Consider the following 13,514-nt stretch of genomic DNA (forward strand, 5'->3'; position numbering starts at 1 on the left):
CGGGGACTGTTGTTCCTGAAGGACCAGCTGTGGGGATGAGGGGCCAGGGAAGTGAGCAACAGAGAAACTGGGCTTGGCTTGGCCTGGCAGAGAGCGGAGCAGAGATAAGATAAGATTTGTTCCCAGCAGCAGAGGGAGCAAAGGTCCCAGGAGGGCTGAGCGGGTGAGCGAGCAAGCCTTCTTTCGGTTCTTTTGTGCAGTGTGGACTGATAGCAGTGCAGTGCGGGGGCTGATCTGCAACCACCAGGAAGCATGTATCTTGACAGCATTCCTCTGGAATTCGAAACTTCTGCAGCTCAGGAAGAATTTGTTTCCAGCTTCCTCCCCTCCCCAGGCTCCCTTGCAAAACCCTCCCCCTTTCAGAACTTTCTCCGCCTTCCCTCTCATCCACTCTGTTTTCTCACCCACTTTCAATGGCCACACTGCGATGACAACACAACACGCAGCCCAGCCCTGACTCTTGGCTGGCTCACACTCAGCATCACGTCCTGTGCAAGCTCCTTCCTCAGTCCCTTCCGTCAGTCCCTCTTCAGTAGTTACTCAGCTGATAAGCAGAGTAGTTCCCGGCAAGCCCTGCCTGTCCGACTGGTCCCCCCAGTCTTGCTTTCTTCCTTGAGAACACAAGGCTGCCTCCCTTTAAACCCAAACTGACTGGGATCAATCCTGGAAGGAGCTTTTCCGCAAACCCTCAGCGTGTACTGGAGAGAAGATTATTATTATTATTATTATTATTATTATTATTATTATTATTATTATTATTATTACATTTTTATACTGCCCATAGCCAAAGCTCTCTAGGCAGTTGACAGCAATAATCATAGAATCATACCCTCAAGTCACCCATCCCACTTCTGCCCAGGCCTGACCCTGCTTAGCTTCCAAGATTAGGCAGGGTCAGGCACTTCAGGCTACATGGAAGCTCCTGGACCTCTGCTCCCTGCCAAAATGGTTGGGATGCCCCAGCGGTGCTTGAACCCTAAAATGCGCGCGCGCGCACACACACACACACACAGTCTTGAAGACACGGCGTGAAGGAAAATATGAAAATGGGACTTGTAGGTACCTTGTCCCTCCAAACGAGGAACCCCAGGTGCACCCCAATAGCTAAGGAGGACAAAGGGAACCAGCAACTTTCCAAAGGTTTTTGAACGGCCAGCTCTTCTCAGCCCCAGCCAGAGTAGCTAGTAGTCAAGAATGATGGAAGCTGCAGTCCAACAACCAGTTTTTCTAGCTCTGGGTTCAGGGAACTGCCCAGGCCCCCAGAGAGCAGAGGTTTCGGGCAGCCAGCACGCTCCCGTGAGCACAGCTGGCCACGAGGCTGTGCCAGAAAGCTGGCACAGGAAAGCTGCTGTGGGCACCAGGCGGCAGGAGGTAGGAGGCCAAGAAGCCCGGAAGGGACAAGGACAAGGCGCTGGCTAACTCGGTGGTCAGCAGATATGTCCAAGGGGAACAGACAGGCAGGTCGGTGGTCTGAAAGGGGCGAGGGCGGAAGTGGTCGCCAAAACTTCGGAAGAAAAGCGAAGTGAGGCAGCTGGGGAGACGGGAACCGAACCGGTCAAGCTATCCTGGGTACAAAAGCCTGTCACCTTTCGGGCTGCAAGCAATCATTTCTGAGGCACTGAATGCAATATTTCAGGGAATCCAAGATATTAAAAGTTTCTGCAATGGGTAATATGTACCTTGGTTCTTCCTGTTGGAAAGTACTGCCTCCCTTGTAGTCTTGATGCCTTTTAAATAATCCTTGTGCACTTTGACTTCTCATTGCATTGCATTGCATTGAGCATCTTGAGCCCGCCCCTTTTCTTCTGGAGAGGAAACCAAGCTAGCTTACATCGATCTCCTCCACTCCATTTTTCTCCTCACAACAACCCTGCAAGGTAGCTTAGGCTGCAAGTCTGTGATTGGCCGGAAGTCACCCTGGGAGCTTCCTGGCTGAGCGGAGACTGGAACAAAGGACTAGGGATTCCCCTACAGGACAAGGCCTGGAGGGGCTCGATGAAGAAAGCGGCCCAGCGGGAGTGTCCTTGGCCGTGAAACTCCGCCGGCGTGCCGGGCTCGGCCTGGCGCCACAAAGTGCTCCCCGCAGGCTTTTGGCGAGCATCCTCTAGTTCTGCCAGAGCCCAGCTAGGGCTGTGAGAACATGTTCTGTCCTGCACACATCAGCACCCACATCAAATAGGCATCCCTCCTTCCCATGCCCCTGAATATATTTTAGGGGCCCCCTTAGGTCCAGTTGCCCGAGAGACCCCAGCCCTCCCCTGGTTTGCTCGCTCCTGGTCTCCGGCTGCAGCATGGCAGGGCCTGATTTTGGATTAGAAGCGGTTTGCAGCGGATCTTGTCGTGCAGGCGGAGGCAGACCGTGGCCTCGTTCCACTTGCGTCTTGGCTTGCGCCTGTGATCCCGTTTTCGTGCTCCGGATGCACGCCCATCATATTCGGTTGCAGCCATCTGCATTTCTAAGCTTGAAACAATCTTAATCCTTTAAGCCTTTCCTGGTATAGAAAATGTTGCCATCTTTCTGCATCTTCTAGCATTTCTTCCTCTCTCTCCCCCTCTCCTTCCTCTTGCTGTTAGAGATAGCAAAATCCGAACTGCAGCTCCCTTATACTCCACTGTGGTGCAAGGATTTCTTCCTCCCCTCTGGATTTGATATTCCTAGCTGCAACTCGGCTTCTTGGCAGTAGGACTGGTGTCAACAAGATTCCTTTGGAAATCTTCCTTTTTTGCCTAAAAATAATAATTTTGAGCTGTTGCCGCTGTGAAGGAGGCCATGAGCAGCCGTTTGCTCCGAGCTTGTTATGCATAATGTATTGGGCTGAGTGTAATTATGGGTTCTCCCAGGAGAGCTGAGGAGGGGATCAGTAGATGGATGAACACGCCGAGCTGGCAGCGAAAAGATGGCACGGAGAGGCCCATGTTTCACGGCTGCACACGTGTCTCTGATCCTTCCCAACCCAGAGGGAGGGCTGCAGATGGACTTTGCCTGGAAGAAAGTTCTCAGACTGCGCTTGCCCTGTGCCAGGAAGAGAACGGCATTTTCTGGCGAGCTGGTCGTTCGAGAGAGAGGTATACCAAATAATAACCCTCGTTTCCAGTACGCCTCGGTTGGCCAGCTTTTAAAATGGGCAAATGCCCCTGTGCTTTTAACAACAGCTTGTTCTGCAGGCCTTGGAAGGTTTGCCGTCATGCCAGGAAAACACTCCCCTTCTCCTTTCTCGCCTGCTGTGACCCTGAGCGGCATGTAAAGTGTCTCACACACATACTGATTTCCATTGCTCTTTCAACATCTGTGTAAGATGGGTCAGGATATTATCCTGATGTTGCAGATGGTGGGGAGAGGCAGGATCCAAATGAGGATTCTTATTCATAATATCGTGTTCCCCCTTGCCCCTAAGCTTTAGGGAGGCTTTCTGTCACATCCCCCCCTCCATTTTAAAAAAAGAGAAACACACATAAAAGAACCTTCTTCTAAGAATTCCTTCGCTGGGCTCCGAAGTGCCAGAATGATGAAGGAGCCTAAAATACTTTAAAGAAAATAAATAAGAAAAATGGCAAGCAAAGCTTCTAGTCCTGGTGGAGTTTCCATGGCAAGGGAAGACATAGGAGCAAGCAATGCCTATCAGCCCTCTTGCTGGTGGGGTAGAGAAGGGTATGTGGTTGGTGGGTCTCCTGCTGGGGGGGGCACAGGATCTTGCCATCTGATGGACTGTGCCCAGGCACTGCACACCAGCCCTCCCTCAGCTCAGCACACCCTTCAAGTGTGTAGGACTACAGCTCCCAACATCCGTAGCCAGCACGGCTGGTGGCTGGAGATGGGAGTTGTAGTCCAGCCTGTATGGCGGGCCCAGCCTGAGGAAGGCTGCCCGAGAGCAAAGCTGAGCAGAAAGCAGAGCTCAGGTGGGTATTGCCTTCAGTTCCCAGCATCCCGAGCATCGGCCTTGCTGGCAGGGGCTTCTGGGGCTGACGTCCACTCCCACCATTCTGTGTGTGAGCATTATATATTCTGAATGCACAATTAAACGGACGGTTCTAACACTGGACCCCTCCACCTCTTTCCCCCGTAGAGCAGGGCCTGTATTCCAGGCATCCGGGTGCGGATCCGTCCCTTGCGCACCCGCTTCCCCAGAGTAGCCATCACTCCTGAGAAACACTGAAAGATTAAATCCTCACATGCACTCTCAGGGCGACACACGCACACATAGGAAAAGATGGACCAAGGAAGGAAGAGCAGCACATCATAGCGGGCATGAATAATGCACACTGAGCTCCTTCCTCTATATGTCTCCTATTTTGCATAATTTATTTTGCGGCGGCTAATCACCGTGGAAGGCCAGGCGCTCCATGCGGGGCGCGTCGCTTGTGGCGGCTCCCGTCTGTGCTTCCAGCGACTCCATCTTCTGCCTTAGCCTTAGAAATCAGAAACTCGCTTTAAAGAAAGAGGGCCAGAAATCGTGCCAGCGCTGCCGCGGCGGCTTTTTGCGGGGTGCGATGGTGGCACTCCCGTGGCTTTGCCCTGCCCAACTCTGATCACTAGATTGCTGTCCGCGGAAACGGACTCGGAGGCTGGGAATCTTGACTGCCCCTTCGCACGTGCGTCGCGCCTTCCCTTTGGCTCGTCAGGCTCAGCCCTACGCAGAACGTGGGGGCCCAGCCTTGGAAGTGGGGCTGCGGCTGCTTTGCCCCCCTCATGCGCCCCGATTTTCAAAACAGTCCAATACCTGCAGCTGCAGAAGGGAGGAGAGCACCGAAACTGGCCGCCTGCAGTTCCTCTTTCCCTCTGAGGGGCGAACCGCGGCCAGTCCGCGCCCAGCGCCGCTTCCAGAGAAGTCGCTCCTGTCTTGCGCTGGGGCTTCTCTGATCCGCAGCGCAGGATAAGCGCGCCACCCAGCGGCCGAGATGGGGACTCGACCGCTCGCCCCCCGCGCGCACAGAAATGGTTTAGAAAGGGCGCGATCCACACCGGCGGGTCCAAGTCCCAGGCTGACAGGGGTCCAGGCTTGGGGGGGGGGGGGGGCAGGACGGCAGCAAGCGCCCCCCACCCCGTCAGCATCTGCTCTTGCTCCCCCCTCCTTCCCCCTCCTGGCTGCCCTTGCTGGTGGCAGGCAGGAGGCGAGGAGGGCCGGCAGCTCCCACTCCTCCTTCCCGGAGCCCCAGGGACTCGCTTTGGCCACCCGGAGCTGCCAGGGCTGTGCCATCGCCGCCTCTCCCGTTCTCGTGTGCATGAAGAGTGAGCCCTGCCCGCTGATCCCCGGCTTGCTGCTGGGGAACAACCCCAGGAACCTTCCCTGGAACTAACGGGCCCTGAAAGAGAAATCCTGCAAGGTGCCGACCCGGCACGAGTTGGAGGCTGCCACACCCACGTTTGCTTGCGGTGCCGCTTGCCTCCCCCCTTGGACGTCCTGGGTGCAGGGGACTGGTTTGCTTGGTTGCGACGGAGGGATCCCGGGTGCCACGTGCCACAGGGCCGCACGTGGCCTGGGCAGGCGCCGCCCACGTGGCCAGCTCCCCAGCAGGGTCCGTGCCAGCTGCGCACGGCTTCCGCTTCGCTCTCGCACACGCTTTGAGGCTCTCGGGTCCGGCTAACGGGGCTGTTCTCCTCTGTGTTTCCGGGTCCAGATAAGCCCAACATGGACGGGGCAGGCACCACGGGCGGCATCATCGGGGGCATCATCGCGGCCATCGTGGCACTGGCCGTGGTGGCCACTGGCGTCCTGATCTGCCGGCAGCAGCAGAAGAACCGGATGGACCGCGAGGAGGACGAGTGAGCGGCGTGGTTTGCTCTGGGGAGCCGGGCGGGGGAAGCAGGGGGTGCAGGCAAGGAGGGCGGAATGTCCCCTGCAAATATTGTATCTCTACTGAATGATGGGAGCTGAAATCCAAGCCAGCAGTATGGGGGGGGGAGGGTCTGGAGGGGAAGGGACTCATGCCCCTTCCCCTCCACCAGGCCTATTTCCCCCTGCAGCTTCCATCTGGGGGAACTCCAGGAAATAAAGCCCTTGGGAAGAGGAGCAGCAGGGACAGACCTCCTGGGCGGGGGGGGGGGGGTTCTGCATTCGCCACACCTAGGCCCCCTCCTTCTTGTTCCTCAAAACCACACCTGTTCAGTTTTCTGTGTGGTGGCAGCAATCCGGGCTGAAACATACGGTTTGCCCCGCCATGCCCGCTTAGTGGGAGGCAGATCGCAGGGGGCCCGGGGCTTGATTGTTCCAGAGTTCCCGCCTGGTCGTTCTGATGTCTGCTCCTTCATCCCTGCAGCCTGGAAGGGCCGCCCGCCTACAAGCCGCCCCCACCTTGCCAGCTGTCCGAGGAGACAGAACCGGTATGTATTTCTGCCTCACTGCTTGTGGCCTGGAACCACCTGGGTGAAGTGCTTCCCAGGGCAAGATGACGGCAGAGAATTTTGGGGATTTTTATCCACCTCCGGACTGGTTGTTATGAAATTATAACAAAGCCGGTGGCAAACCCAGGATATGTGCCAGGACCACCAACCTGCTAGCTCAGTTGCTTTCAACAGGCCTGGTCTACTGCTCCCATCATCCCCAGCTAGCAGTCTTGGGAGTTATAGACAAACATACCTGGGGGGCACCTGGAGGCTGAGCAACATGGTTTTATTGCTGTGACTTGTCAAATCGGTTATCAATGAACTGTTCTCCATGCCAGAGAGCGCCGGGTTGGCATGGCCCTGAAGCATTAAGGTCTGACCCAGTTGCCAGCTTCCAAACTAGCCAATGCAGCTGTGCTTTTAACAGTAGCAGGTGGTCCTTCTCTGAGCTCCTTTGGCCACTGGCACGCTCAAGGAGGCTGCAGGGGGCTACAGGAGACGGGAAAGAGGCAGAGAGACAGCGTGGATCGGGGCTTAACAGGTGTGGGCTCCCTCTCAGCTTCCTGGTGATGCTGGCTTTGGATGCCAGCCCAGCTTCCCTGCATGACCCAACGGCTGTCCCCCGTCCCTTTGCCCACCAGCCGACTCACAGCCCCTGGGGCTGCCCCTGCTTTGCCCTGGAAAGGAGACAAAAGCCGAATCCTGACATCAGCCATTCAAACTGCCATCAGCAGATGCATGCAATTGCATTGGCCGGGCCTCACCTCCCTTGGAAAACTTTACCCAGCTTCCCCTCCGGCTTCTGAGGTTTCCGCAAATGGTGCTCACACTTGGCCTGGCTGTCTTTGCGGCCTTCGGGGCAGGGAACTTGTGTGTGTGTTTCTAAAGGGAAAGCTGGGATTCTCGGGACACTGGATTCTGCTTCCATTCGCAATGTCGATACCGGTGTTAGTGTGGAACTGCAAAATCTTCCGATCTTTGCCAGTGGTGGCTACCGGCAAAAAGATTACGCAGAGCGTGGCAAAGTCCGTGCATTTCTGGCAATTTCTTGCCAGAAGTTTCTTTTCATTTCCGTAGCTGATTAGAGGAGATTGGACAAGTCAGAAAAAGCTCTTTAGAAAGGCATAGACAGCCTTCTCCAACCTGGTGACCTTCAGAGGCATTTGGACCACAACTCCCATAATTCCCATCCAGCAGGGCCATTGACTGGGAATTCTGGGTGTTGTAGTCCAGACACTCCTGGAAGGCACAAGGTTGGGGAAGGCTGGCATAGGGGACAGTGCATGGAAAAGACATATCTGTAAACCAAGATCACTGACCATCCAGTATCCTAGAATTTATTCCGACTCTGGTTTCCTTTCTCTCGTGGTTTCCTTTGACGGCTCAGGTTATCCCATATTCACTACATCTCTGGTTTATTCCAGGTTGCTAAACCCACTGAGGCTGAGAGTATCCCACTCAAAACTCCCTTTTTTGAACCCAGCGTTACAGACGATCTCTTTGGAGGGGTTATTACCACCAAAATGGAGGTGAGGGGGAGCTGGTGCCAAGAGGTTTGCTCTAGGAAAGATCCCACCTTGAACACATGGCGTACGATGAAGTGACTGGATCCGCTTAAATAGATTAACTCAGACAGCCAGAAATGGATGTTTCTGCACTGGGTTTGCCTCGGGGAGACAGTTGGGCCCATGTGGACTCAGAGGCCCCATGAGCAACCAGAGGTACATCGATACATCAAATGCACACGCGCACCCCGCTGCCACCCAGCACGCATCCTGCGCACCCACGATCATACCTCCCAAGACATGGAAGTTGCTTATTAACTGCCCACTTTGGAATCCTGAGACGCTTGGCTTTCTTCTTCTAAACAATGCAAGTTCCTGGTCCTTAGGGCTGTGAAGCGAAACCGTTTATTTCCCCCCGCTTGTGGGCCATGCTCGGGGACCTTTCTGAAATCAGAATCGGGACTGGCTGTGTTTACCCAGACTCTCTGCCGTAGCTGTTCTTGCGTTATTGTCATACCCCGTCTTTCTTCCTCTTGTGAGGAATCCAAGGCAGCTTACCTAGTTCTCCTCCACTCCCTGTGAAGTGGATTATTCAGTCACTAGCTGCCGTCACCCAGGGAACTTCCCAGCCAAGAGGGGAGGAGAGCACCTGGCTGTCCCAGGTCTCCGGTTCAGACCCCGGACCACTAAGCCACACTGGCTCTCGCACTGTGCTACCGCTTCCAGGTGCAAAAGCAGAATCCTGGTTACGATTTGGTGCGAGTTGCCCCTCTGGATGCTCTACCGAGCTGCAAAGGATCCTGCGGTTGGACTTCTAGGTGGCTCACCCCTAGCAGCAGCACCGCCCTTTAACCAAGTTGCGGCCTCAGACCACCCACTGGCTTTCCGCCAACGTGGGGCTGCCCCTGGGCATGTTTGGCAGGGAATCTATGAATGTAGAATTATGGACAAATTCTGTACAGAACGAACGTCCTGCATGCGTAACAAGAAAGAGCCAAAGTAGATTTGGTATAGTACCTGTGTGCAATAGATGGTCTTTGCTGTGCCACCATCTGTTGTCAGGGGACCCAACTTTAGGGCCTCCCCAGCCCAGGGACTCAGGCCTGGCCACGTCAGGTACTGTGTGGGTGTATTTCAGCCTCAGGGCCCTCTGGGGAAAGGCCAGCAGCATCAGCCCCTGGGCGTGGAAGGTGGGGCAAAGCTTCTAGATTGGGTAGGCTTGGTAAAAATACGTGGGGAAAAAACCCCCTCTAGTTCCAGCAAATCATCGCAGGGCTGAGCTGCACAGCTGTGCTCCCCGCAGTGGAGAACTAGGCACAGCCCCCGGCCCGACCTAAATGCCAACGTTGTGGAAGACAATGAACAAGAGGAAAGACTGGGGGAAGAGGAGCGAGCACTGTGAGTTAATATCGCTCTCGGTGTGTTTGCTCCCCTTTCCAGGAGACCCCACGATACCACGAGCTGCCGACACTCGAGGAGCGAGAAGCAGCGGCCGAGGCTGCAGCCAGCCTGGAGGATGAGTATTTGGACCAGGTCAACCCGATCTACGATGCACTTTCCTTCACGGCCCCGGAGGAAGAGGCAGCCCTGACACCCATGGCGACCGACAAGGCCTTTGTCATGTCCCGGGCCATGTACGTTTGACCGTGCAAGCTGGACCTCCGGCTGCGGTCCAGAGGGGAGGATGCTGCTTGGGGACGGACCTTGTGCCCGTCCTGGATCGATGCTGCTTCTTCACCTCTCCGTGCCAGTTGCACAGCTGGCACCTTTGCCTCGGAACTTGACTGCATTTCATGTGTGCCTTGGATGGACAGGAGCGCGCCTTGCTCAAAACTGGCTCTCTAACATCCTCCCTTCTTTGTTCCACCTGGCCAGGACAAGCGGCTAGTCCTTAACCCTGTCATATGCCAAATGTGAAGTGCCTTCCTGGGTTTTCCATTCGAAATGGGCTTGCCACCAGCAGCCCAGTTTTCAGCCTCTTCCAAACTCTAGTAGATCCTTCTGCCAACCTGTCCTGATTCTTACTCCACAAATATCTGGACATCTGATGAATGAGGCTGAACATTACTTAGTCTGTCTGCAGTAAAGCGAGACTCCTGGAGAGAAAGAAACACCCCCAGTGTGTGGGTGCAGATGTAACTTGTAGGTCCACCTCCATGTTATGCTGATCAGGCTCCTACGGAAGCCAATCGGAGGGGAAAGGGGTAGATTTCCTAATCCTGCTCTTGCCCCTGCCTTAACCTCTTAGGTCTGGAGGCGGGTGAACTGCCTAGGCAAAAAAGCTCAACTACACAGTAAAACTCTTCAGTTTGCACGTAGGAGGTTGTTTGGATCGGTTCCTGCCCCCACCAATAGCAAACACAGAAAACCAGCAGGTGAAGATGAGTTTAGAGCCCATCCCTCTGACATTTAGTTTTTCATGTGGGAAAGATTCAATTATGCAACTTCTCTCTCCTTCACACTCTGAAGCAGCACAATCCAAGAAACAATTTGACTCCCAGATGAGCTCCTTTTCCAGAATAGACTCCGCAGTTCAGCTGGTAGGGTTGGAAAGCGACCCTGTAAGGATGAGCACTGTGAGAATGTTTAGGCTATCCCAAGAAATGCCTACAAATTGCACCTGTCCATGCGGTTTGGATGCTAAATGGCTAAATGGCTCCGATTTCCCTTGAGTGGGAAATCGGTGTAGCAAACGGCTGTTGGCTTAATCTTGCCACAGTTCCGTCCCAGGATCCAATCGCTACTTGAATGTCGAAACTTATGCCCCAAGAGCTTGTGCTTGGGTCCCCGTCCTGGAAATGTGAACGGTTTTTGAATGGTTACTGTTAGCTTTTTAAAAGTTTTAAAGTTTTAAAAAAGTTTAAAAGTTTGTGATGTCATATGTTGCCAACTGTTCTAAGGCGTTGCCTCCATACACTCTTTCACTGCTGCTATTTTCCCTGGATGCAGGTACCACTTGGCAATGTTGGGGTTTGAATATGATTATGATTATTCTACACAGGCCATACGAATCTGACTGCCTCCCTGAATCTCAATATCTGGGGAAGGGAATGATCGACATGCACAAACACACAATGCCTTTTCCCACTTGCCTTTTATGTACCTCCTGCTGACACTACTGAGTAGTTGATTTCAATGGGGACACAGAGGGGTTTTTAAATAACTTTTTATTATTTCTTAAAAATAAATATTTTGCAAACCCATGTCGTGGCAGCAACATGGTCTGTTTATGGGGAGGGCAATCACAGTTGTGGTCTTTTGCTTTGGTCCTCCCTTCCACATGGCATTGTGGAACTACCTGGAAGGCTTCAATAAATGCGACAAAATACAAAATAACAATAAAACATCATAACAGATACAATATGAATCGTAAAAGCCAAATTTAAAAATGCAATTAAATTGCGAGACCTGTTGAACAGCTGACGTTTTGCCCCAGCAAAATATATAGCTGATTGCATGGCATAATGGACAGTTTTAAGGCAGCACCAAAGAGTTACTAGCATTGGTGCCAGGCAGGCCTCAGTGGGGAGTTTATGCATGATGAGGGGGCCGGCACTGAAAAGGCCCTTCCTCTTCTTGCTACTAGCCAAGATGGTGATTAGATGAAGGCCCCAGCTTGTGACTGCATTGTTAGGGAGTGTTAATTTCTGTAGACCAGTCTGATGAACTCACTCATCTGGGTGGAACATAAACTCTTGAGGAGTTACCAAAGCCTGGAGCAGAATAACTTTTGCATCTTCGTATTCAGGTGGGGATGGTTGTTATCATTTTCATTTCTATACCACTTGTAGCTGAAGCTGTCTGTGCAGCTTACAACAAAATATGACAGCTGGGCCTCCTTTGGCTATGTGTCGAAATATCAAATGGCACAAGTTTGGCAACCTTAATATTCCCCTTCTGATCACCCACACAGGTGGAATTAACTACTGAAAAGAGCAGATGCCATTCTGTTCTTTCTGCTGCATAATTCTGAAAGTATTTACCCTAAGTTGTTTTCATATTTACTAGCACAGATTGAAAGGGCAGCCCGGATCTTTGTGAGCTTGGCTTTCGGTGGCCATGGGTATTACAAGGTGAAGGGGACTGCATCATGAAAATGTGCTGATGAAACAGAACTGCCGCGAGCTCTTGGATGGGCTGGCTGCAAGTCAGAATGTGAATTGTTGCAGTATCTCTTGGACCAAAGAACCTGAGAGGTCAGGCATCGTAACAGAGCATAGCTGAATTGTAGGTTTGTGGCTCCAGACACCTGCCCATTTCCACGATTTCCCTCATAAATCCTACAAAACTACTGTCTATTCCTTATAAAGAGCCAGTGAGGTCTTGTGGTTATGCGCACAGGGCTGGTATTCGGGGTTTGGGCTCTAGTCCCCGCTCAAGCATGCAGCCAACTAGACCTTGAGCCAGTCAGATGCTCAGCCTAGCCTACCTCCCAGGGTTGTTGTTGTGGGGATGAGACCGAAAGCAGGAGAATGATGCACACCACCTTTTGCCCGAGAAGGGCATCTTTGAAACTGCCTTTCATGCATGGGAGCCTAGAAACCGCCACGCTTTGGGAGTGGTTGTTTGTACTGCTAGTGAAATTCGGGCTTGCGAGTTTCATTAACGAACTGTCCATATCTTGACATACAGAACAGGACTCACTCTGTTTCTCAGAAGGGGCCTCCCGGGCCATCTAGTCTGACCCCAGGCTCCAGCCAGCTCCGCTCATGACATGCCCACCATGAGCAGGTCTACTATGTATCTGTTATAAAACTGACTGGACGTATAAATGGATAAATCTTCGAAAAATCGGTTTGAGCTTTAAATACCGATCACTACCTGCTAGTCTGAGGAAAACTCCCTAGAAATTAGCTGTGTGGTTTCTGCGGAAATCGCTGACGCACGGAAGAGGAGGGGCCAAAAGCGCCACCCTCCCCCTACAAAGATGGCGCCCCTCACGGAGCCTTTCTCTATGGTTTTCCCGGGCTACTCTAGCTTGCAAAATCTGTGGTTACCGTGATGCACTTCGGGACAGCCCCCTGACCTTGCCCCTACTCTTCGCAACTGACCTTGCTTGCTTAGCAGAACGCTCCGCCTCTTTATTAAAAAATAACCAATGAGAAGACGGAAAAGGGGCCTCTTCCCGGCCCATCTGAAAGATAGCCAATTAAATGCGGCGAGGCTCTGTGCCTGGCGGAAAAAGCCACCAATTAGACGATCATAGACCAGATTTATTTCATAATATGTCCAATCAGGACGTCCATCGCGAAGGGTTCCTCCTCTGACGTTCGAGTGACCAATAAAAAATCTACGGCGAGGAAGCGTTGGGACAGGGTTAGTCCTGTAACCCATGAGGTCCTGTGCAAGGGGCGTAGCTTGGTGGGGCATCGGCCAGTAGCAGCGTGTCAGGGTGTGCAGGGGCGGGGCGGAGGGCGATGCCAGCCAATGACAGCAGTGGGGGGCGGGGCCTTCGGGCAGGCGGGTTCGGGTGTCTCCCGGCTCGAGCCCTCGCTGCTGCTCCTGCCGCCACCGCGTGAGTGTAACGAGGAGAGCGTGCGGGAGCCCCGGGCGGGCGGCCGGGAAAGGAAGGGAAGGGCCGGCCGCGGGGGGGAAGGCGGCCCGCGGGGCAGCGCTCGGCGCGGGCGGGCGGGCATGGCCCGCAGTGCTAGCCGGGGACGCAGGGCAGGGCAGGGCAGGCGGGACGG

The 13,514-nt window shown here is 53.7% G+C and overlaps 1 protein-coding gene across 3 annotated transcripts in view; it reads left to right on the forward strand.

Annotated features, from left to right (window-relative positions):
• Window positions 1-11,030, forward strand: part of NECTIN2 (nectin cell adhesion molecule 2) — a 65,381-nt gene extending 54,351 nt beyond the window's left edge. Inside the window, exons 6-9 of one of the 3 annotated variants that reach the window (XR_006415181.1) lie at window positions 5,617-5,761; window positions 6,256-6,319; window positions 7,747-8,043; window positions 9,268-9,389. Coding sequence is in view for 2 of the 3 variants with exons in the window: in XM_044434789.1 (XP_044290724.1) it covers window positions 5,617-5,761; window positions 6,256-6,319; window positions 7,747-7,851; window positions 9,268-9,471 (518 nt within the window). In the remaining variant the exon portion in view is untranslated. Of the gene's footprint in view, window positions 1-5,616; window positions 5,762-6,255; window positions 6,320-7,746; window positions 8,044-9,267 lie in introns of all 3 variants that reach the window. The other 2 variants (XM_044434789.1, XM_044434792.1) reach the window with 2 other exon arrangements.
• The last annotated feature ends 2,484 nt before the right edge of the window (window positions 11,031-13,514 follow it).

The sequence above is a fragment of the Varanus komodoensis genome, unplaced genomic scaffold (assembly GCF_004798865.1).
Source record: "Varanus komodoensis strain SLA01 unplaced genomic scaffold, ASM479886v1 scaffold29_1, whole genome shotgun sequence".
Classification (NCBI taxonomy): Eukaryota; Metazoa; Chordata; class Lepidosauria; order Squamata; family Varanidae; genus Varanus; species Varanus komodoensis.